Source organism: Balaenoptera ricei, chromosome 13 (genome assembly GCF_028023285.1).
Source record: "Balaenoptera ricei isolate mBalRic1 chromosome 13, mBalRic1.hap2, whole genome shotgun sequence".
Taxonomy (NCBI): Eukaryota; Metazoa; Chordata; class Mammalia; order Artiodactyla; family Balaenopteridae; genus Balaenoptera; species Balaenoptera ricei.
Genome location: NC_082651.1, coordinates 96,120,212 through 96,145,690, shown reverse-complemented (window position 1 = coordinate 96,145,690; position 25,479 = coordinate 96,120,212). Strand labels below are relative to the sequence as shown.

Below are 25,479 nucleotides of genomic sequence, written 5' to 3'. Positions count from 1 at the left end.
TGAGCCTCTGCTTGGACCACCCCTCCCCCACCTCCTGAAGGCCTCACCTCCTTCAAGTCTTCAAAACCGAGGCCACCGCCTGCTCCCCAGCTGCCTGCTCTGCTTTATTTCTCTCCTGCAGAACTTGCCACTTTCTAACATATCATACAATTTATTTTGTCTACGGTCTGTTACCGCAAGAAGGATGCTGGAAGAAGGCAGGGAATTTCGTCCCCTCTTTTCACTGCAGTATCCCCAGCATCTAGAACAGTGCCTGGCATAGAATATTTGTTGAATGAAGGGCAGACCCTGGAGAAGGGAGCTTCGGCTCAGGAAGGACAACTGCGGCCAGGAGTAAGTAGGGGTGGAAATGAATGGAAGTCGGCTGGTGAGAGGAGTGAGATGGCTCTAGGGGTGCCGGGAGGGGCGGCAGTGGGGAGGAGAGTGCAGGGTGGCGGGTGAAGTCGGGATGTGGTTCCCAGAGGGCTAAGATGTAGGCAGAAATGGAAGTTCGAGACTGGTGGGGTCGTCCAGAGAGGTGGGGCCCAGGAGAGGGGAGGGGCAGGCACTTGGGATGGAAGCGGCTCCCGCGAGGGTGGGGCGACCACGCCACGGGCACCCACGCTGGCCACACCGGGGGCGGGGGAGACAACGGGTTAGGAGACTGTGACAGTCTTCCAGTGACTGTCACATAGTGGACCATCTGAAGTGGATGAACAGGGGGTTCTAAAGCCAGACAGTGTCGGTGGGCAGGACGAGCAGGGAGACATCTGAGCTTCCTCGGGTAAAAGCCAGAGCCTCGTAAGTAAGAGCACGCGGACTGAGAGGTGAGCGGGGGCACGAGGAGGGCGGGACGCTCCACAGACCCCAGGCGGGAAGGTGCCCGAGGCAGCCGAGCGGCGGACCGCGGGCACCGGTGAGGGGCGCAGCCGCCGCGTGGGGAAGCTCCATCACTGGATGAGCGGGTGGCCTGGGTGGGCAGGCGGGCGGGGAAGGAAGAGCGCCCAGCGCCCGGGAAGGCGGCGCCAGGGCACGGCCCATCCCGCAGGTGGGCGGCCGAGGGCTGTGACCGTGGGGCAGAGCGGGGACGCAGCGCCTGGCCGCCCTGCCGTGGGCGCGCGGAGGACCGCCGAGGGTCTGCAGGTGCGCGCTGGGAGCCTCGCGGCTTTGCCAGTCCGGACAGTAGGGAGGCCGCGAGCGCCGGGCGCGCCACACGGACACGGCCACGCGGAGCGGCGGACCCCCGCCCGCGCCGCTAGGCCCCGTCGGCTCCCTTCGGCCCCGCCCCGGCGCGCCGGCCAATCAGGCAGCGCCGCCAGCCTCCCGGCCCCGAGGCCCCGCCCCGTGCCGGCGCGCCGCCAGCCAATGGGAGGCCGAGCCCGGGCGCCCTGTGCTCGCTGCCCGCGCTGAGCCGGCTCAGAGCGAGAAAAGCGAACCCAACCCGTCGGGGCCGCCGCTCTGGACCCGCCGCCGCTGCTGCCGCCGCCGCCGCCGCCGCCGCCGCCGCCGCCGCCTCCTCCCCCCGGATCGGGTGTACTGTCCTAACCCGAAAGTCCAGTTCTGCGGCCCGGCAGCGGCGAGCGAGCGCGATGACACAGGAGTACGACAAGTGAGTGAGGGCGCCGGCGGGCGAGTCCGGCCGTGCGGCCGGGCCCCTGTTGCCCGGCCGGCCGGCCGCACCTGCCGCGAGGCCGGGCGGGCGGGCGAGGCGAGGGCCGGGGCGGTGCAAGGTCTGGCTGGCGGGCGGGCGGGTGGGGGGCGCCGGTGCGAGGCCGGGCTAGGAGGCGAGGGTGCCAGGCTGGGAGGGCGGGCGGCGCGCGTCTCGCCGTCCGCCTTGTTCTCCGCCGCGGCCTCTGCTTGTCCGCCCCCCCGGCCGCCTTTGTTCCCCCGAAGACCCCTGAGGAGACCCCTGCCTTGGGGGCCTTGACTCCGGAGAGGAGCCGCCACTCCCGGCCTCCGCGTCCTGGTCTGGGGGATCACCCCACGGGCGCGCCCCGCTGCTGCTCTCCGGTGGCCCGGGTGCGCGGCGGGGAGCTTCGGGGCGCCCCGCTCGCGGGCTGGGGCTCTGCCCGCCGGCGGCCCCGTGTCCCCGCCGGGGCGTTTTCGCTCAGGTGGGGGGACAGTGAAGCTCTTTGGGACGCGCTCCGCGGCTGGAAAGGGAGAGCTTCTCAGGTAATCTCTGTCGCTCAGCCGTGTCATTCGGCCAGGCTGCTAGAACTTCCGAAAGGAGAAATTGAGGGGAAAGTGGAAGTGCTCCGGTGTCCTGGCATTTTCTTTTCCCCGGCTGCGAAAATTGTTGCAGGAGTTTTTTTTCCCACTTGCCTCGCGGATGGTAATTACAGATTATTGCAACTAGCAATGCTCAGAAATATCAACAGCATGGAACTTTGAAATCAGAATGGTAAACTAGAAAGCACTGTACTTACTAACGTGCTTTTTGGCGATCGTGATTAAAGAAATATTTTCACAAATGTAAGGCGATAATGTAAGATGCTAACATTAAGAGACACTGGGTGAGGGACAGTTCTGTATTTTCTTTGCAACCTTTCTGTAAATATAAAATTGCTCCAAAAAAGAGAAGAAACAAACCCCCAAAAAACCCAAGTAAATCGCACCAGACCAGTCAGTGTATTTGAGATCAGTAAATTCGGGGCAGAGGGGTAACTCTCCCAGCTTTGTAATGATTTGCTGAGGATCACTTTGTTTAAGGGTGCTCTTCTTGTGGATGAGAGGTTTAGATATTATTATGTATGAATAACTTAAATGGAATCACTTAAACTTCAATTAATCTTGTGGTGTAGAATATGCAGATAAATTATTGCTTGAACTGTATTTCAGAAGTCTTCCAGAGATCATTGATGAAGGGTTTAAGACTCAGGGAGAGGGCAGTGATGAGGCTTTAGGGACTAACAACAGCCTGACTGTCATGAGGAAGTAGACTAAAAAAGGCAGCTGGTTTCGTGTTTATTTCTTGACTTATAGTTTAGATAAGGCATATTTCCAGAGCTCCAGTTTTGGCCTTAGGCACAGTTTGGAAATGTAAGACACCTTCAGGGTGATCACAAACAAAACCATTGGCAAAAAAATATTTATCTTCTGTTGCTTGTGCAGATTTGGGATGGGGGCGGGAGAAGAAGGGAAGCTGAAAAACTAGCATTATGGGAATTGAATGAGCCAAGTGCTGTCATAATCTTCTGGAAGTAGCTATTACACTATTAATAATAGCTTAGGACACCAAATCACCCCCAAGGTACCTCTGGTTCAGTAACTGTTGTTCTGTCCTCCTGATGGCACAGGGAATGCCCCTTTATATATTACATGATTTTTTTTTTTTTAATTTGAGATTTGTGGAAAGTCTTCATTTTTAAACCAACCATGTGGTTTGAACAACCCATCGTGTTTATTCTGTGTTAAAATAGTATACCACCTCAAAACTTTTCCCACCAAATGTGAGCTCTTAGGACTTTAGGAGTAAAAACATTGGCTTTGAAATAAGACAGTTTTGACTGAGGATAAATTAACTTGTAGGATTTTTTTCCCCCCTTTTTTTCAAAGATGTTCTCCTTTTACTGAATCTGTATCTGTTTTTAAAGGGCCTGGGTGACTGCCAAACCCTAACCTTGTTGATTACTTGAGAAGATAATCAATCTTTCTACATTCACTTTTAGAGTAGGTAGGTCACCTTTAGGCAATTTACATATTTCATTTGTGTGTTGCAATGAGAACTGATCCTTTAATTTGCTTTGTTAGGATGGTGATAATTCAGAGTAGTTCTGAATATTTAAAAAGCTTTTCTTAAAAAAAAAAACTGCTTGATTTTGCTGGAGGTAGTGTTCCACTTTTTCTCTTTATTGACTTACTAAACAGAACCAACTGAACAGTTACTGAGGCTGTTTACATGTCAAGTTTTTGGAATCAGTAATGTTTGCTTTAATCTTTTAAGTCAAATCTTCTGTAAGACTCTACTAAGTTCTCCGTTGATTTTTCTGGATTTTTCCCACCGAACTACAGTGTTAAAGTGGAACAGTTCTTGCCCAGTATGAAAAACCAGTAAAGATTTTTAAAAACTGATTTCCCCACCTATTTCCTTAAAAATCTCTTTTTGCTCAGTGGCTGCATTTATTGTTGTAGATTCTTAAGTGTTTATCTCTGCGATAAACAGTTAACTCCCATGCCAGAGAATTGTGCTTTCTTACTGATTTACAGTCCCCTTTGGCCACATTCCATGCTCAATCTGCTGGTAATCAGTAGAATATTCTAACTTTCTCATATACCCCCGAGGATTAAACCAAGTAGCCCTTTTTCTTTCCGTCTTCTCCTCCTCTCCCCTTTGTTTGTAGTTTTTAAGGCATGGCATCACTGGGAGAAAGAGGGAGATATCATGTACCAGCATGGTGATTGAACCATATATACTCTGTTTAAGAGGGTACAGTCCTGAATGTATATGTCTGAAGAGAGTGAATGTTCTGTTTTGCCTTACTTTGTCCTTGTGTTTGTTTTTGTAAAGTGTTTGCATAGCCTGACATTTTCTTGGAGTGGATTTTTGACTTTTGGTTTTGGGTTTTTTTGGTGCCGGGTAGTGTGTCCTGGGTTCCATGTGCAGGTTACCTGCAGGTTCCCTGGCTGCCTAAATACCTTATATCCTACTGGATATAAGGGCTGCATTTAAGTGGGTTGTCTTCTGATCTTGTCTTAATTTAACTTTACTAGGGTCATTGACGAAACAATGGACTATTTTATTGGAACATCAAGGAATTGGTTGTTTGCCTTTTTAAAAATTAGCTTATGATGACTTGCAGTAGAAAAAGATGTGAGACAGAGATAAATATATATTTTTTCTTTTTAAAACAATTTCTCCTAAGCAAACGGCCAGTGTTGGTTCTTCAGAATGAAGCACTTTATCCACAGCGTCGTTCCTACACTAGTGAGGATGAAGCCTGGAAATCTTTCCTGGAAAACCCTCTCACTGCAGCAACCAAAGCGATGATGAGCATCAATGGAGACGAAGACAGTGCAGCTGCGCTGGGCTTGCTCTATGACTACTACAAGGTGGGTTTGCCTGCTCTTTGAAAACCCTAGCAACAGTCCAAGGCGCACTTGATTCAACAGCATATAAAGCAGTAATTTGCTGGTAGAATGTAATGCAGGTTGCTTCTGTAGTGACTGTAAATAGTTTAATGAGTACTTTGACTTACTGTGGTTCAAAGCTGAAAATCTACAATCATGGAATCAACGGGTCATTTTTAAAACGTGTGAAGTAGCCAGCTGTTCTGGCTCTATCTGAAAGGTGAAGCTCCCATAAAAGAAGATGTTAGGGCTTCCCTGGTGGCGCAGTGGTTGAGAATCTGCCTGCCAATGCAGGGAACACGGGTTCGAGCCCTGGTCTGGGAAGATCCCACATGCTGCGGAGCAACTAGGCCCGTGAGCCACAATTACTGAGCCTGCGCGTCTGGAGCCTGTGCTCCGCAACAAGAGAGGCCGCGATAGTGAGAGGCCCGCGCACCGCGATGAAGAGTGGCCCCCGCTTGCCACAACTAGAGAAAGCCCTCGCACAGAAACAAAGACCCAACACAGCCAAAAATAAATAAATAAATAGATAGATATTAAAAAAAAAAAAAAAAAAAAAAAAGATGTTACCTGTGCCTTAATGAGATTGATCATTTTTCCGAAGGTAGTTCTTAGTGCCATCAAGAGTGGACGTTGGTCCATTTACCTGTGCTCTAACCTTTATTCCTATGTAGTCAGAGTGGTTTCCTTTTCCCTAAATGATATTACAGAGCATTTGATTTGATTTAATTTGATTTGATTGTGGGATTCATGAAAAAAACAAAACCCGTATTTTCTAGCCTTGGACTTTCTAGTTCTAGGGTCAGGATATATTTTGTTGCCTGTTCCTAGAGATTTGGATTAGTCTTAATTAAACACAGCCTGTTCTCTGCCTGGAGTTTTACATGGTGTTCATATCTGGAGATGACACCCCTGATCTGCACCATCATCATTATCCTAATAATACGAGCTACCACTTACTGATTACCTGTATTGTGCTAGCCATGTTACCAGAATGCATGTGATTTCTGATCCCTCCAACAACCGTGGAAGATAGATGCTATTATCCCTGTTTTGCAGAGGATAAAAATAAGATTCTCAGGTCACACAACTAGTATGTGTTGCAGCCAGGGTTTCAGGTTGTGCCCAAGCCCCCCACTCAGTGTGCCTTGCTGCCCCATGGGGGACAGGCTCTGCTTGCTGGGTTCACTTTGGCGTTCTTCTCTCTGACCCATAGCCCGTATATATATAAACTGTAAGATACAGCCCAGGAATGGCTATATATTACAGCTCATTTTTACCATCTCTTTGTTTTTGAAACGTTCAAACCTATAGAAAACTTAGAATAACAAGATAATTAACTCCCAGATACTCTCACCCAGATTCACCAGTTGCCTGCCCTCTGTTACATTCTGACACTGTATTCTTCTCTGAATACAAGAAATGCAGAGGGTAAAAAGCAAAGAAGATAGTTTGATTATCAAAATGGGGGGGGCGACCTAAACAAAAGATTTAATTGTTTTCTGGTATGAGGCCATGTGTCCAGCTTGTGTTTGAGGTCCGAGGTAAGTTTTTTCCCCTTAAATATGAATGGAAACTTGCACAGTAACCAAGGATGCTAGAAGAAACCCTTGCCTGGGACGTGTGCCACAAAGGGTTCCTTTGAAGTAGAACTTAATATTATCTGTTCTTCTTATGGCTTGTTTTATTGACTCAGTGTAAAACCATAAGTTTCTAAGTATTAATTATGAAGTTTGAAGTTACATATTTTTAATTGAAACTTTTGAGAATGGGAGAAAACCAACAAGTTTAGTGCCAGAAAGACCTATGTAATAACACTAATTGCAGTGGTTGTATGTGTGTGTATTTTAAATAAAGGGTCATCCTAAAAGTATTTTACATCTTAGGAGGAGATAAATCCTCATGTCTGTCCAATAAGGGTGGCAATCTTAGTAGTACTGTATGTCAGCCTTCTTGGAATAGCTGTGGGGTTATTTATTTTCCTTGTTAAATAAACTGACTTATTTGTTTCAATTCTTTGGGTGTAACCATCAGTCATTTTTATATAATAACTTTGGTAAAGCTTTAAAAGCATGTTGTTAATATGTGAAACAATAATTTATTTTGTCTTTAAGGGTAGAATAAGAATGTAGGAATAGAATTTCTACGTTCACGTTGAAAACCAGTTTCAAACGTCTTAGCGGTTTTGGAGTACATGTTGGGAATAAGTCTCAGCTGGGTTGATGTCTGCAGTGCACCGAATAATGTTTGCCTGCTGTCACCTCCTATGCAAAGAGGAGCAGAATCAAAAAAAGGAATAGACCCAACAGAGTTTGATTTGTCCTTTGGGTAACAGACAGTGTGAATCCCAACGTATCTGAAGAAATTTATCATTTGGAGCCAACATTTGGATCTTGGAGTGAACTGTTAATATGGCTGATCCTTTTGATTTTGCATTTGATCTGAAAGGAAGCGTAGCAGAGAAGAGCAGGGAGAATGTTGAAAGAGCCCAGTTGTGCTTTCAGTAGCTTCTTCTCTATTACATTATGTAGATAAATGGGTAGAACCAGACCAGAGGTATTTCTTTTAACAGATAAAACCCAAACTCAATGACAAAGTAAATTTTGGATATTCTGAATTTATTTGGCAACTAAATGAAAGTTGGTTTTTACATATCAACCCGGTGACCAGATTGTAAACTCCTTGAGGGCAGACACTGTCTTATTCATCGTGTGTCCTCAGAGCCTGGGGTTTGGTAGGCAGTCAGTAGACATGTGAATGGTTGAGCTTACTGAAAAGTAAGGGCTGTATCTCTACTTCATGAGTAAGAACTAAATTGTTGTCATGTGTGTTAATATCTAAGGTTCCGCGAGAGAGAAGGTCATCAACAGCAAAGCCAGATGTTGAGCACCCAGAGCCAGATCATAGCAAAAGGTAATGTTTAATATAGAGCATAAAACAGTACACTTGAAAATGCCAGGTTTCTGTGAAAATAAAGCAAAAGTTTGTTTAAATGAACAGGCGCTAGTGGAAGAGGTGGGTAAGTTGGACTCTTAACATCTGAATTCAGATTTCATTACTGATTTGTCTCTTACTAATTACGATTCTATTGCTGAGAAGTCACCCATTTCTTTAGGTGTGGTTGCCTTTTCTAGAAAACAAAAACAATGACTTTCTCCTCACCCAAAGGGATGTTTTTAGTAATCACGTGAGTGCACTGTTTGCTTATTTGTCTTTTAGGTTCTCTTAAGAAGGATGTGGCTTAAGGCGATGGTGGGGGTCCATAAAAAAAAAATTAGTGTCAATGATCTTGAATAACTGCCTAACTTAGTAAAATTTAATAAAGTATGTTCAGCTGTATTCCAAACTCCTGTTGAGGTTATTTTTGAAATCTTTTAGGTTAAAACTTTCAGAAATTCAAACTAAGGCTTGACTTTATAGCCATGAAAAAAAAAAGTTAAATGTACCTTTTAAATTGCCCTGTGTTCTATTAGTAATAAAAGAATAAAACATTTTTGAAGAAAGAATGGTCACTCAGAATCCCACTGTGCTCACAGTTTAGTTGTTTGCCGTTTGGGCGTGCAGACGCATTTTATGGGGCTGTGATTATATTCACAGATAGGATTTTCTTCTACTCAGTATGTTTCGTAAATATTTTCCATATTGCTGTTTTAATCTTCATAATTTGGAAAAGGGCCTATGGCTTTTATTTTTTAATTTTTGTTATAGGCACTTTCAAACATAACAAAAGTAGAGAAATAGTATAAGCCAGTAGGTACTCAGCTTCAACTGTTATCAACTTACTTCCTCCTTTTTGATCTACTCTTCCCTCTTCTCCAACTTTCTAATTAATTAATTTTTAAATTTTATTTATTTTTGCTAGAGTATTTTAAGGCAGACCTTAGCTATCCTTAACATTAAGGCTGTATCTGATTTTTGCTCTTACAAAGCCTTAATGAACAGCTTTCTAAATAGCTTTTTCCTTTTTCTCTAAAGAAATTTCTTTAAGACAGTCTTGGGAGTGAACTTATGGTTTAAGGTTTGAATATTTTATTGATCTTGAAATGTGCAAAATTGCCAAATAGCTTTTTTCCCTTAAAGGTATCAGCCTATATGGTTTGAGGGGGCTTTGAAAATGTATCAGTTTTACTCTAAACTAAAAATCATCTTATATTGCCCAGGATATTTATTAAGCCAAAAGTAATTTGTGCAAATATATCTCCTGGTACAATGTAATCATAGGGTGTTTTTTTTTTTTTTTTTTTTTGGTGAACAGGAAAGCAAGTGAGTGTAAGTACTGGGAGAAGTGGTGCTAGAGGACCAGTACCTCACACTTCCCGAGCCCTGTGTGCCAGGCATCATTATACGCATTTCAGTGTATTCTCATTTCATCCTCATCACCACCTTGTGAGGATAGGTACCATTATTATCCCCATTTTATAGATGAGCATGTAGTTACTGAGAGATGTTGAATCTTCATTGTCTGACTGTAGAGTCTGTACTTGAACCACCAGCCTATACTGCTCCAGTTAATCACGTTTGTAGCTTCAGGCTTCTAGTAAAATATGATAATTTTATTAGGATTATTGGAAATAAAATATAGTAGAGGAAAGCTCTGAGTTCTCAGCATTTCAAATGAAATTTTATTCAATACTTTTGGATTTTACTTGACCTATAACTATAAAGCATTTTTTTTCCTTTCTCTGGTAATGGGCTGTTGTGCCATTTCCTATTTATTTGCTTTCTACCAAGTATATTATTATTATTGCACAGGACCCAATAGCCCAGTGCCATTAGGAAAATAAAAATTGTCAAGGAACTGTATCAGCATTGAGTTTGAAAACACAATTTTCTTTTCTTTTCTTAAAGAAATAGCATATCAAACGTGACTGAGCAGCCCCTCATTTCTGCTGGAGAAAACAGAGTGCAAGTGCTGAAAAATGTGCCATTTAACATTGTCCTTCCCCATGGCAACCAGCTGGGCATCGACAAGAGGGGCCATCTGACAGCTCCTGACACCACGGTCACTGTCTCCATAGCAGCCATGCCTACCCACTCCATCAAGACGGAGACCCAGCACCACGGCTTTGCTGTGGGGATCCCCCCAGCAGTGTATCACCCGGAGCCCACAGAGCGTGTGGTGGTTTTCGACCGGAACCTGAATGCTGACCAGTTCAGCTCTGGTGCTCAACCCCCGAATGCTCAAAGGCGTACTCCAGACTCTACCTTCTCAGAGACCTTCAAGGAAGGCGTTCAGGAGGTACAGGAAATGAAAGCATCTTCCTAAGACGCTGTGTGTTTGTATAAGTATTGGGTTCCACCTCTTCCTTGTTATGTAAGCTTGAAACTCAGCCTGAAGTCAGTGGATTGGGAACAGAAGAGTTGTTTTTCTTTTTTTCTTAAAGAGAAAAGGTCCATGGGTATAATTTGTAAACTAAACCTATAAAACCAGAAATTATTATCAAGGGCACATGTCTAATCTTACAAGCAGCTGAGTTAACAATTATGATTTCAGCAAAGTGATTTGCTGGAGAATGAGAAGGAGAGCCGCGTACGTAATCTTCCGTGGACAGCAGACATAGACGCACAGTCTGTTTTCGGCTTTTGTCCTAGACCAAAACAAGCTCCCCGCAACTGCTCTTAATATAAAATGATTTATCATATATTTGCTTAGTGTTTCTTGCTTGGTACATTGTCGGGGAGGCGGGTAGAGCTTGATGACAAGTGCATTGTGTGACATTTGCCAATTAGTTCCAAGTACTTCTGAGGGCTCCGTGGTGATGAACATGTCACTCGGGTAAAAGTTAGGGGCTGAGGACGTTTGGAACTGTATTTAATGACTTATGGGGGAAAGGAGCATCCGTCTCCACTTACGGAGTGAGTAGAATAGTAACCTTTCCTGGGAAAGTGCACCCATCCATCCAGCCATGGTGCCGACTTGATACTGTATCTTAACTTGGTGCAGCGATAGAGCTGACTCCTAAAAGTCATGAGATTTTGGTTGCAGATTCCAGAGTTTGGACAGAATTGGGATGTGTGGGAAAGATGGGAAAAGAGAAGAAGTAAGGGCTTTGTGGGAGCACTTATGTAAATTGTCTTAATTTAATCAAGGGGTGTAAAAATGGATATTTTTTCTTTTTAATTTTCTTTTAAAATTTTTTGTAGAGTTAAAATTTTTCTTTCAGACAAATTTTGAAAGAGTGGTGGGTTGCTGTAAGCCACATACTCTGATGCTGTACCAGACGTCGGTCTTTAGTGAGCCTGATAACCAGTTACATCGTTGTGGCTTATCACGTTGATATTTCAGGTTTTCTTCCCCTCGGATCTCAGTCTGCGGATGCCTGGCATGAATTCAGAGGACTATGTTTTTGACAGTGTTTCTGGGTAATAGTTGTCTTTTAATTTGATTTTTAACTTTCAGCTTGTACGACTTACTTCCTTTTTGTTAATTTGATCTTGGAAAATCAGAGGTGGCTTTCGCAGCTTTCAACTTTACTTTCTTGCAGTTAGTGTGGTGACATCTTTGCTGGAGGACATTTGCTTTAGTGCATTCAATTTTGCACTCTGAACTGTGTTTCATGTTTCCCTAATTCTTGGTGTTGGTGCTTTTTCTTTCCTTCGGTTTCTTTATATGATGGCAGTAGCAGTGGTAGTAGAATGGAATCTCAGAGAAGAGATGAAGGGATTAAATTAGATCTGAGGTCCCTTCTGTTTCCAAAAATGTATAATTCTGTGAGAATTTAGGAATAACAGCAGGTGGATAAAGGCTTTTATTAGTCTCACTAGTGATAAAATAAATGAAGTCAACTGTTTACTGGGCTGACAACCTCTTTTATACGTCACAAAATTGCATCTCACTCTGGAAATACCATTATTTTCCAAGTTATATATAAACATCTTTAGTTTTTTTAGGAGTCTAGGATTTCATTTTGTAATTTCGTTTTATGCATTTTTATGTGTGCTGTATTTTAAAATAAAAGTTTTATTTAAAAGTCTAGGATTTTATGGGAATTGAGACTGCCTTATAGACCTGCCTCAAGGTACAGGAGTCACAAACTCAAATGCCTTCAGGATCTAGGATAGGGGTCAGCAAACTTTTTCTGTAAAGGATCAGATAGTAAATATTTTAGGCTGTGTGGGCCATACAGCCTCTGTCGCAACTGACCAGCTTTGCCCAGCTCTGTCGCTGAAGCACAAAAGCAGCCGTAATGTGTAAACAAAGGGCGTGGCTACATTCTAATAAAACTTTATTTATAAAAATAGGAGTAATTTGCCAACCCCTGGCCCAAGAAGGTTATTAAACAACTTCAGGGGAATATATACGTGGTGCTATAAGATAAAAGAAAATGTAGACAACCGTGGAGTGCCATCTGAGTACATTTAAATTATAAGCAAAAACAACAAAAAAGTGCTGTGCAGGCCAAATCACATTTAGTCAGAGGCCTCCCGGCCTCCTGTTCGCAACCTTTGCTGGGTAAATACCAGGTTGGTAGCATGTCTTGTGAGAGTTCCTTCTGGAGTGCTTTTCACTCATTCATATCATTAATATCCTTTGCCTCCAAACTTCTAATTTGTTAACATCACTTCACAGATTTTCTAGTAGGCATTTAGCAGTCCCACATCTGAGAGATTTGAGAATTTCTGGGTTGCTTAAGATTATATTTACTTTGGAAAAAGCAGCAAATGCTATCTATTTATAGCATGACATGGTCAGTTGGATGTTTCTAGTCATCTGCTCTCTGCATACCTCCACACTAAAGCATGTCAAGTTTGAGCTCAAGCATTTAAGAAGCTTCCAAGAGAGTGAATTAGAGATCTGTGAGTTTTTTTGTTTTCTAGGAACAACTTTGAATATACCCTAGAAGCCTCCAAATCGCTCCGACAGAAGCCGGGAGATAGCCCCATGACGTACCTGAACAAAGGCCAGTTCTATCCCGTCACCTTGAAGGACGTGGGCAGCAGCGAGGGCATCCACCACCCCATCAGCAAAGTCCGAGTAAGCCCTGCTCTCAGTCCTCGTCTCTGGGAGAGCTGGTCAGAGCTTACTGTTTCCGGGTCTGAGGCAGATCTAAATTAAGATCTAAAATTGCAGTTTTAATTCACCGCAAAATCGAGAGCTACGTTTTCCAAAAGATACTCACGCCTTCGTGTCTTTACGGTGTGATGCATTCTCTTTCACAGAGCGTGATCATGGTGGTTTTTGCCGAGGACAAAAGCAGGGAAGATCAGTTAAGGCACTGGAAATACTGGCATTCGCGGCAGCACACGGCTAAACAAAGATGCATTGACATAGGTAAGTAGCTCCGAGGCCTGCTTTCATTCCCAGAGGTGCAAGCATCCAGTTTTCTAAATCCAGTTATTTTTGGCAGTCATCAGCTTCCTGCCGAACGCATTTGAATTTTTATGCCAGCTACTGATCTCTTCCAAACATTGTCCTTGGCCTCCTGGAATCGGTGCTCTTAACATTACTTCCTTCATGAGGACATGTGCCCCATGGGGTGGCTTTCCATGTGACACTGGGGCCAGGAGCTGTAGAGCCAGCTCATGTAAGAGTGTCCTGCTTTTCAGTCTACAGATTTTTTGAGGGGTAATGTCTTCTTTAAGAGATTCTGATTATTTGGAGATAATAGTAAGGTGGAGGAAAAAAAATCACCAAGTTAAAGAAAATACTGCTGATGTGCAGCAACACACAGTCTTCCCTAGTTACGTGCTGAACTGCATCGAAAGTCTCTTCTGTCTGTAAATAGACCCAGAGATTCATCACGTGGAGTATAGCAGCAGACCTGTGCAAATCCATATTTAGTCAGGTAGCTTTGTGAAAACCCCTGTTCTTGCCATGTATATAATTTTCGTGTAAAACCATTGTCTGTATCGCAAGATGGCTCTTCATCTTTGTGCTACTTCTTTTCTTTGCCTGTGGTAATATTCATGTTCTCTTTCAGAAGAATGAAAAGAACTGAGTTCCAGTCTTGATTCTCTGGACTGGTTTTGTGGCCTTGGGACAGTTATTTAAACTTTTTAGACCTAAGTGTCCTGATTTTGACAAAATGGGATAAATTTAAATATGTCTAAGCTTGCCTCCATTACAAAAATTCTGTGATTCTTTTTCTTCCTTTTTTGAACTTCTTTCAACCCAGTAAAATGTTAATTTGAAGTATCCAGCAATGATAATATTAAAAGCTGAATCTTAGGTTGAACTGCTGTAATCTCATGTTGGAAACTAGAAACCACGACTTTCTTTTTCTTTCTCATCCCTCATACAGCTGACTACAAAGAAAGCTTCAACACCATCAGTAACATTGAGGAGATTGCTTATAATGCCATTTCTTTCACTTGGGACATTAATGATGAAGCAAAGGTAGGTAACGAAGTCCAGGGACTCCTGTGTTAACCAGCTCTTTGAGGAGGAGTGGGAGGAACTTAGTGATTTGACAACCGATTTTTTTTTTTTTTTTTTACAGCTTTACTTGTTTTCACTCCTTTGCTAAGGAGGAGGGAGAACAAGTGAGGCTAGGAAGGCAGGTCACAGCCGTGGTCATGAGGGGCTTGAAGCAGGACAGGACTCTGGGAGAAGAAACAGGCCCCCTCCTCAGCCTGTCCCTGTGTCCTGTTCCTCAGCCAGCTGGTTCTCACTTTCTGTCTTTTCATTGGTTCACGTTTTCTGGACATACGGCACTTTCCCAGATGTTACAGAACCGTCCCCCTCCCCTGTCTGTTCTTTTCTCCCGGAGCAGGGCCGGCAGCCACTGTCTGGCCTCGAGTCTGACTCCTCACTCTGGGCTCCGTTTCCTCCTTTGCAGAGTGGAATCACTTCCTGTCTCTTCCCTCCTCCAGGTGTGTAGTAAGGGTGATTGGAACAGGGCCTGTGAAGCTGGTGGCGTTTCTTCAGAAAGGCCCTCGAGAACAGGTTGTCATTAGTGCTCTGTCTTGTGTCGCTACCCTGGGAATACAGCTTGCTTACGGTTCTTCTTTCTTGGGCTCTGACAAGTGAAGAGTTGCCTCCAATTCAGATGGTCATTTGGGTAATTGTATTTGGAAGTTTTAGTACCTTTTAAGAAAAATTAAGCAGATTTTTCAGTCATTGCTGCCCTTCCTACAGCCTTCTTCCCTTTTAGTAGAACCCGTCTCTTCACTAAATTATTAGCATCCTGGTATTTTATTTTCCTTTGCCTTAGTTTAAAATTTGGAGCTCAGGCAACACAATAGAAACACATTAATTTTGGGCAGTTGCTCAAGTCAGACTGATCTTTACTGTTGGTTGCAGTCATAGGAATACTCTTGTATATCAAGGACCAGGTACAAAGTTACCATCACCTTCCTGTCCTTTCTCAACCTTTCTTCTATTTTCTCTTTTATTTATTCAACAAGAATTTTAGCAATTATGGAATAAGACACTGCGTTAGGTGCTAAGTATTGTAGAATTTAATTTTTTCCCACCTAGGCTTGCTTTTAAAAATCATATGACTGGATTCTTGAGACCCATGTTAACTTTGTATTATAATTACTTTCCTTTCTTACTATGGTTGTGGTGTCTAAGGCAAAAGCGTGTCTTAAGAGTGCAGGATATAGTAAATGGGGTCTGCCAGTCTGTTAGGAAGCTTAAGTTGCTGTAATTGCCTTAAAGTTTTCCTACTGACCACCTCCATCCTATGCAAACGTCTTCAGGCTGCTTAGTCCAGAGTTTGGTGCTTGATTAAAGAGTGAATTCACTACAGAGAAGCTAGTAGAAGGAAAAGTAAACATTCCATTTTATACTATTGTTGTTACAGTTATTCTGAAATTAAATATCATAATAGGACTCAGTGTGCAAGCAGCCTATAAGAAGAGTTGGCCGTGTGCCCTCCGGGTGCTTCTGTTCTTAAATCAAGCTAGGGAAATTTGTCCTATTTGCCATTAGGGGCTGATGGAGAAATTGTGGAGGAGCTGATCAAGCGCATCTAAGTCCTGAGTTCATTTTTCTGACTTACCTGTGACCTTGGATTGGTCCCTTGATTCACTGGCTCAGTTTTCCCCCTCTTTCTGCCGAGGAGAATAAAAAGGCCACAGTGGTCAACTCTCTTCTTTGCTGGGGTGTCGTCAGGACTAATGAGCACTTGTCAGGGTACACGGAGATCTTGGCGGAAAGGCCCTGCGTGTGGGCAGGGTGCTTTGTTTGTTTGATGTGTCACTCTTCAGGGTGGGAGTAATGAAAGTCCAGATGACGGGTAGGGATAATGGCTGGTTTTACTCTGAAGGCCTTCAGCTTGTTTGTATTAAAGAGAAATATTGTCGGAGGCATGTCCTAAGTAGCCTTAATAGCACTGTTAATTGATGTAGGTAAATTCAGTTTCATTCTCCTTTCCAGACCCCCAGCACTGACTTGATTTTTTAAGGCTTTGCCAGCCCCCAGATGGGGCTCGTGTCATTTCTTAATGAGGCTGCTGCCTTTTGAAGCTGATATCAGGCATCAGCTTCAAGCGTGTGTTGAAATTAAGTCGGTAGATATTTTGCTTTCCCTGGCCAAGTTGATGTTTTCTGTTTTCACACTGAAAGTAACTGATGGCCCAGGGCAACTAGAGTGAATAGATATACATGCAGAATCCTGTATAGATTTTTTTTACTTCTTTTTTTGAAAGCAACCCACTTTCTTGTTCTAATTTAGGACACATTTGTTGATTCTTAATTCCAGTTCATTCTCCTCCACGAACATAGGGTTTCTTGGAGACATGTGGCATTCCCTTCTCCCCCCACTTTTTAAAGATATCTAATATACCCTTTTGGCCAAGCCAGGAGGAGTGAAACCAGGATTCCAGCCCAGGGTCAACATGAGAATCTTCTCTGTAGCTTCTGCTGCTCTTTGGAGGTGATTGTTTTTAGGACGTGTCAGGTTGAATCTTGAACACCTTGGCTTAGGTTCTAGTTTGGGAAAAGCACTGTCCAAGCTAGACTCATCTTATCCTGTCCTTGTACACACTCTATTACCAACATAATCATATACTTGCTGTTACCATGGAAACTTGAAGAAGTTATGAAACTTGTTTAAAAAAAAGTTATTAGACTTCAAAGCAGCAGGGGAGAAGGAAGTTGCTTTGAAAAGCAGAAATATCTTAGAAGCAATCCCCCCTGGCGGCCCTGATCTCTCTACTGTATAGACCTATTTCATTCATTTTTCTGTACTCCACACAAAATTAGATTTGTTTGGGTGGTCGGGCATCTTTTTAAGAGTCAGGAATATCTACACAAATTAAAGTTTATCTGACATTCACATTTCATTGAGAAATAACTTAATCAGATTTCTTCCCCCCTGATTTATGGCTGAGATCAGCTGCTTGAGGTAATTTTGGCAGGGAGAGGAAGCGGTTCCCTTTGAAACATTAAAATATGGCACTCTGGTGAGATGCTGAAGTTTACAGTTTGTAAGATAGGAGGGCACTGGTCACTTGGGGAAGAGAGCATTAGGAAATTGTTGGGCATGGGGAGACATCAAGGAAGGTGGGAGGAAGATAAACACAGACTTAGACTATATAAAGATTTCATCCAAAGCCAGCTGTGCACCTTGCCCCCAGTTGCAGGAATTCATAACTTTACCCAACAAATATCCAAGTGCCTGCTATGTCCATGATGCTGTGCTCCATCCCGGCAGAAACACTGGTGTTGTAGTTCAGATGTATTGTGTGTTAAATAGGCGTTTGTGGCCTGAGATCCTAAATATAACATCATGTTTCTAAGGAAAAGAAACCTTACAAATGAACTTTGGGGACACAAATAATTTATAAGTTGGCGTTATCTGTTCTGCACCAGTTTCAGTATTTCCACAACCAAGTGAGTAACTCTAGATAGGCTGCACATCGTGGACCAGGGTATAATTTTTTGCTTGGATTGTAAATCTAAGAGTTTACAAGAGCTTTGAGATTTGGATAGTGATATGAAGCCTGAAGATCTAAAATAAACAGAGGAAAAAGAAGTTAGGGAGAGAGAATTAACTTCTTTGAATGCCGGTTTTATGCCAGGCACTGTGCTGAGGTGCCGTCTCTGTGTTCGCACTTAACGGGTCAGTGCTGCCTGCTCAGTACCCATGAGAAAGTACTTAGTCCTCCAGGTGGGAAGATGTTTGCTGCTTGGTCATCCAAATGAGATCACCTGAGGAGGTAAAAATCTACACCTTGTAACGGACAGAAGGTGTTCCTGACAGGGGGAAATATTTAAAAGTGTCAGCATTCTTATTAATAGAGCAGCATTACGGATTCACTAATATAAATTCCCGTGGTAAGTAGAGCACTTTTGCTACAAGGAAACAGTTTATGTTGATTGTTGGATGAGTGATGTTTACCTGCAAAGGAGAGGAAATTATAAACCAAAAAGCCTCTGTGTGGAATCAAGTGAACGTTGAGCCAGCAGCTCTGAGGGAGCCCTGGCACCCAGGGGGGCACTCGCAGGAAGGGATCGCTCTCGATGGTATAGGGCATGGTTATACTTAACTAGACAATAGGGGAAAAGGGAAAACAGGTGCAGTTGAAAGCAGAGCAAGGTGTAATGAAACCCCAGGGATACAAAATATCTAACACGTTTTTCCCAGAGGTGACTTCTAATCCTTACTAGAAGGTGGATTGGGGTGCAGCTACCATTCATACATTTCGTTTTTTAAATAGTAGCAGAAAAGAGCTTGCCGTCAGACACGCACTAAAGCTCCACCTGGAGTGAGCAGTGTCAGACAAGGAATAGGTGTGGAGTCTGAGTTTCTTTATACTGGCTTTTGCACCCGTGGCCTAAAACAAGCTGAAGACTCGGGAGTTGTCCCACCGTGCCGTGCTGGAAGCCGGTGCTTCCCGATGTCTTCACCAGACCCGCAGAAGGAGGCACTCCGGGTCAGGTGTGATGAGCGTTCTCGCGGGCAGAGGGAACTGCACCTTGTCCTTGTGGCAGGATCGTATCTCTGGCGGGACAGAGCCCATTTCAACAAGCTGTTCATCTCTTCATGGTTCACTTCCCTCACATGTTTCACCTTCCGGGTGGTGCCTTGGCCTGCAGAGAAGGGATAGGACAAAATCAGAGCATCCCCTTCCCCAGAGAGAGAAGACCCTCAGTGAGGGAGCACTTTGTGCTTTTACTTTTAATTATGAATCTGTCAGCTCTAAGGAGGAGCTCCAAGGCATTCTGCAGGATTGTCCTTTGGAACCAAATGTTTTCTGTCATGGAGAGGCTCGTGTTACAAAAGAAAGAGGATTAAAGTAGAACGCAGAGCCTGCCTGGAGCACCGAGAGGCTTGAGCACGGGGGCCTGGGTCCGGCTGGAGCCCTGGTATCTTCCCCTTTTGTCTCCTGTCTTAGCAAAAGTGTATGGGGTTCCTGCCGAGGGATTATTGAGGCTCCCGGAGTTCATTCTGTCAGAGGGGTGGAACCATGCTGGTAACTTGAACTTAAGACTTTTTGTGTGTGCTGTGGGATGCAGGTTTATGAGTTTAATAACAGTTTGTTGTTTTGTCTAAGCATGATATTTGGAATTCATCGTGAGAGTAATTTTTAATTCGTTTGGACTGAGCGTATTGCTCGCATTTATAGGGATTCCATTCTGGTGGAAGCATCCATCAAGTGCTCCAGTAAAATAAGGTGTTGCCAGTTTGGTTGCATTAAGCAGGGACAGGTTTGGTTTGTTTCTCAACTTTACATTTCCAGTGTGAATGGGAGGGAGGAGGCAGAGGTGAGTCAAACGTCTTACTTGCAATTGCAATTAAATATAGGCAGGAGATTTAAAACAAAAGTGTATCCTCCCTGGCCTAACTAGAAAAGGAAGCCAGGAAGCATTGTTACTTTTAAAACAAAGGTAAGGGACTTCCCTGGTGGCCCCGTAGGTAAGACTCTGAGCTCCCAATGCAGGGGGCCCGGGTTTGATCCCTCGACAGGGAACTAGATCCCGCATGCGTGCCACAACTAAGAGTCCGCATGTCACAACTAAAAAGTCTGCATGCCACAACTAAGAAGTCCGCATGCTGCAACTAAGAAGTTCGCATGCCGCAACTAAAAAGTCTGCATGCCGCAACTAAAAGGTCCGCATGCCGCAAGACCCAGAGCAGCCAAAATAAATAAACAAACAAACAAAGGTAAGACACTTTCAGAGTCCAGACAGATGCAGGCTAGACTCTCCGTGTGTCCTGTCCTTAGACCCTAGAGAAACTCAAGGCAGCCAAGGAGGCTTCTTAGCTGACGTTCTTTCTATTCCAGGGGTGTCCTTCCATGCAGTTGGAAAATACATATTTATTAAAGTAAAAAATAAAATTTTTGGTGCCAGAAAGATAGTCACATTCCTTTATGGGGAATGAATAGTCTTTAGAGTTGTGGTTTGATCAGTATTGGAAGTGACAAGAAATTTTTCTTGATTGGAAATGTGTGGAGAATGCTTTCCATTAGCTGATACAGAATAAACCCTTTACTTGGCAATTGGAAAGCTGACTTTGAAGAACCTGTTCTGGGTCTTGATTATGAGGGAGGTTTCTCTTTTAAAGGGAGGGTTGTTGGGCTTTGGCTGCAAAGCGTTTCACGTGTTACCCTAGTGTCTGGGCAAGAGGTCCGTCCTGAATCCGGTGGACCTTCAGAACCTGCAGGTAACAAAAGCACGCATTTATCGCTGCACACACCTGCGGGTGAGGGCCAAGTCACGATGTTTCTGGTTGGACAAGGGGGACACGTGGCAGCTGAAGAAAGCCTCGGTTTAGTAGTGGAACTTGCGTCTTGTGAAACGGATTTGAGGCACCGTGTCTGGTCAGCCACTTGAAAAGTGCTGTCACTTGAACTTGTTTTTCAGTCTTTTTTTTGGGGGGGGGGGTCAGGTTTTCCCCATCCTCCACCCTGCCATGTCACGAAACAATGAGCTCCTCTCTAGAGCTTTTTCTTTTTGACACTTTGTCACATTAACCCTCCTGCTCCTGGGTCCTTCCTGGAAATTCCATCTCGAGTGGTTTTCTAAATCTGTCATTTCAACCAGTTTTGCTACTTGTAAGCTAAACCAGGGAGCTTTGACTCTGCCCAGACATTTTTAGTCATAACTGAATTTACCTGGAATAGAGATTTCAGGGCAATGCAGGGTCTGGGAGTTCAGGATTTTTTTATATGGCAGATCTTCTTCATCCGAGAGTCCAAATCTGGTAGTAAATATAAGTGAACTCTACATTCATTACTCAGGGACTTTTTCTTTAGCTTTTTAAAGTTCACAGTATCTAATTAGAGATTTTGATTGGAAGTCAGCTTGCCTGCCAAGTCTTCCCTTATGACCTATCTGCTCCCCTGCCCTGCTCTGTCCCTAGAGATGCTGGAATGTGGCCTGTGTTTGCCTTGTGTCACACCTGCATCCAGATCTTCGTATTTCAAACAAACGTTCTACTTATTTGGGACAACAGGTGCCCGATCGCTGTATCTGGCAAGTGTCCTTAAGTTCACCAGGCCCTGCTTGTGGGATATGACAGAGGGAAGACGGGCCGCAGGTGCCTCCAGAATGTTTCTCCCTCTCTCTTTTTCTCTCTTTGGGACTTTTCCCCGGCTCTCTGCAATCTGTGCAGGAACTAAAGCTGCCCGTGTGGGCGGCGTGGGAAGGCAACACTGTGGCAACAGTAAGGGTGATGACTGGATCCTTGTTTTGTCTTTGGGGAGACGCCCCATGCCGTGTCCGTGTGAGAAGACTGCAGGTTAGTGCTTTGCTCTTCCCACACCCCTTTCCTCGCTGCCCCAGCCTTCCGGTTCTTGTCTCTTGATGGTTGTTTGATGGTCCGAGAAAGAACACACATACTAGTTGCACGTTTGAAGGCTTTTCGTTCGCGCTGATGTTATTCTGCAGTGGGATTTTTTACTCGCCTCATGTCATGAGAGTAGTGGGGAAGTGTGACTTTCCTAGGATTAGCCGGTGAATCAGTAGTGGAACTGGATCCTGCTTCTGAGTTTATGACTCAGTCTCTGATACCTTCTGGGGCTTAATTAATTAATTAGACCTGCACACCGGGAGAAAGTAGGGGAGCGACAAGGCTCATACAGAACTAAGATAATCAGGCTTTGTTTGGTTTGGGGTTTTTTTGGTTGGCGGGGAGGGAATGTTGATTAAGATTGTGTCTGCTGTATAATGCTCAATAAGTGTTCCTGTCTGATTAGACTTTAGAATTGGACCTTGATTTCTTCCTTTAAACTGTTTCCCACTCCGTTGGTTTCAGCCGGCATAACTTCATATATGCATATTGGGAAAATGGTGATTGTATTCTAATTAGTACTGTTGGATTTGGTGAGAGTAAACTATGTTATTGACCTCATATTGTAATTTCATTTGTCAGGAGGTTTCTAAGAAAAGCTGAGAAATATTTTAGAGTGATCTTTTTGACTGATACGGAAGAGAGTTAAATTAAAACTTGTTCTAGGGCTTCTGCTTTCAACTTAGTAGATCAGTTACATTCCAGGAAGGAGCTTAAGAGTGTGATCTCTTTATTTGACTAAGCTGAATTTTAATACTAGAATGGGTTAGAGTGATAAAGACTCCCAGAGGCAGCGGGGACGGTGCCTGTGACAGCTGTCACTGTCTGACGGGGCCGAGCCATCTGTAAGTCCCTTGCGCATTAGGAAGTCACAGAGGGACTTGGCGTACACTCCCCACGTGATCTGGGGTATAGGACCTTGACCTCATGCCTCCTGAGCAAAAAGGGACCTTCTGCTCACAGCCATCTGGGGGTCATTTTTTCCCCTACTTCACTGAACAGTTTTTCCGTTAGGTTCTTCTTCAAGCTTCCTGTGCTTCATTGTGTCATTGTGGTTTCAAGAGCACGGATTTGGAGCAGGAGGCGTGGGTCCTGGCTTTGTCTTTGTCATCTGTGTACCGTGTGTCTTTTACTGTCTGTATCTTCAGAGCCTGAACCTCAGCCATAGTTGGACACTGTCTCTCTTGAATTAAAAGGTGTTGAGTAGCCAGATTCTGAACCATGTGATGCTCGTGTTAAAGGTAAATGTTTCCAGGGAACACAACAAGGATAAGTGCATTCTTGGGACATAAAACATTTTTCAGTTATCAGCTTTGTGAAGTGTCTTCCATAGTTAAATCAGCCCATTTTTCTTTTTTCTTTTCTTTCTTCTATTAGACCTTTTCTCTTTTCTTGCGTATATTTACCAAGCAGTGAGAACTCACTTGAACTCTCTGAATGTGCACCATAATACACAATGCCCACATGTAATTTTGACACAGGGTAATCAGGCATGCTCTCAGCTCTGTAGGCTGACACTTTTCCAAAAGTCTGTTGTATATAATCTGACTTAAAAGAGCAAAACACCGTTCTCCCCTGAAAATTTTTTTCAGTCATTATTGCTCAATTTAACTCATTTCTAACATCCTTCCAGGAAATTCTATGCAGGGTAAGTTAATCAATTGCTACTGTGTGGAAGGACTGGCTAGAAGTCATGCTGCAGAGAGTTGACTTTCTCAGCTGTACGTTCATTCATTCAGCAAACTATTCACTGTGCTCTCTGCAGGCACTGTGAGGGAGTAAAAGGCGATGCAAGCAGAAAGCCTGTCCTCAAAAGAGGTGACACTCTCTGTGTGATGATACAGGTCATAAGTGAGGTTTTAAAATGCTCTTTAGATTTCCAGGGCAAAGGGGTACTTGGCAGCTAAGGGAGTCAAAGGCTTTATGGAAGAGATGGCACTGGGCACCATGCTTTGAGAGATTGTAGCCGCAGAATATTTTTGCAAAGGCTGTTTGATGGGACCTTTTTTCTTCCTTATTTTTCCCCCACAGAGTAGCTGTTGTGAATTTAAGTGGAAACGAGGCGCCTGGAACAGCTTACTTAGTCTCCAGAGGTGCTGTGACATATTGAGGCCCAGACATTGCAGTGCAGGAAACAACATTGGGATTTGTCTGCTGCAACACTCAAATCTTGCAAGAAAGTTGTAGATGTTACCACACCTGTCAATATGACACAAAGCTACAGTGAAGGGATAACATGCTTAGTTATCAAATACAGACTGTTAGGTACCTGTAGTTTCTGTAATGGAAAGATGGTCAGTGTAGATAATGTTTTAAAGTATAAAAGTGAATAGATGCAGTAGAAAATTACCTCATGGCTCCCCATGTGAAATTATCTCTGCCCTAGAACTTACCTGTTTGTCTCTATATATATATCAGTGAGCCTCTAAATTCCATAATCTTTTCCAAATTGAGGGGGTATATAGAGTCAACTTAATTATTCATTCAACAAATATTTACTTAATGTCCAGTATGTATAAAGAGCTGCTTGGTATCCTAGGTTCTACCAAGATGACCTAGGTGTTCAAATCTGCTTGGAGGAAGGATGTGATCATAAATAACCTGTGAACTTGGGCAGCAAGTTACCGGACCTCTAAACTTCATCTGTGAAACGGGGTCAGAGTAGAACCAATTTCGTAGGTTGTTTTGAGGGCCAAAGAGTCAGTACACTGCAAGAGTACAGTAAATGTAACTTAAAGATCAAAGCAGCCTGTAGTTTTATTTGGCTGGAGTTTAGGAATTTGGGGTCATTCATTCAGTGAACATGTATTTCTTATTGGCCAGGCACTGCAAGGAGGCCTTGGGAATGTAAAGGTGAGTGGGACGTGGCCCAGTTCTCAGGAAATTCAAAATTTAGTGAAGAAGATTGCCACTCTAGTACGTACAGTGATAAAAGTAAACACAAAGGAATAGAACTTACCTTGGAATAGGAAGAGCAGAGAAAGTTCCTCAAGGGTGACACTTGAGTGAGTCCTAAAGGATAGTAAGAACTAGCTGAGCATTCAGAGCCCAGAATGAGCCTATAAACTTGATGTGTGTGAGTGCAGAGCTCAAATCGGGGCTGGACATCCAAGGCAAGTGGGCGGAGGGGAGGTAGGGACCAGATCCTGAAGGCCCTGTGGTGCCCTAGTGAGGACCTTGGACGTCTCCCTGTAAATGAGTTGTCTCAAACCCTTGGGGTCTGTGGACCAAGTATATAGGGGTTGGAATTTCTTTGCGTTTTCAATTCAGTGATTAGACTTTTAAAATCACAAGTATATTCTGCTGCCAATTGCTGCCAGGAGGCTTCAGTGCTAGTGTTTGTGCTTAGGTGTTAGGTTTGAGCTAGATAAAGGCCAGGTGAATTCTTAGGGTGCTGTGTGATCAAACATTATGTAGCTGTTTGAGTAGAGTCGTATTTCTCAGACTAGGATTGGATATGTTTTTAGGGGTTGAGGAACTTTTTTTTTCTCTTTTAAAAAGGATACGTGTATTATTCACATTTGAGAAGTACTGCTATAGGTGGTGGAAAATATGACTGGAAAGGCAGATTGCATCACATACGGCATTTGACTGCTAAGGAATTTAGTCTATTACATAGGCAGTGGTGAGCGATTGAAAATTGTTGAGTAAGAATAAATGATTAAGATTCTGTGGTGATACTGGTGTTTGGTGATTGCCTAATGTCAGGGAAGCAGTCTCTCTTTTTTCATTTCATTTCCTGATTTGTA

At 43.8% G+C, this 25,479-nt stretch overlaps 1 protein-coding gene across 1 annotated transcript in view; it reads left to right on the top strand.

Moving 5' to 3' along the window:
- Positions 1-1,451: 1,451 nt before the first annotated feature.
- Positions 1,452-25,479, top strand: part of GRHL1 (grainyhead like transcription factor 1) — a 46,048-nt gene continuing 22,020 nt past the window's right edge. The window contains exons 1-8 of the mRNA XM_059943153.1: positions 1,452-1,588; positions 4,842-5,028; positions 7,889-7,959; positions 9,895-10,285; positions 11,333-11,409; positions 12,865-13,021; positions 13,207-13,318; positions 14,289-14,383. Coding sequence (XP_059799136.1) covers positions 1,569-1,588; positions 4,842-5,028; positions 7,889-7,959; positions 9,895-10,285; positions 11,333-11,409; positions 12,865-13,021; positions 13,207-13,318; positions 14,289-14,383 — 1,110 coding nt within the window. The 5' untranslated portion in view covers positions 1,452-1,568. The remainder of the gene's footprint in view (positions 1,589-4,841; positions 5,029-7,888; positions 7,960-9,894; positions 10,286-11,332; positions 11,410-12,864; positions 13,022-13,206; positions 13,319-14,288; positions 14,384-25,479) is intronic.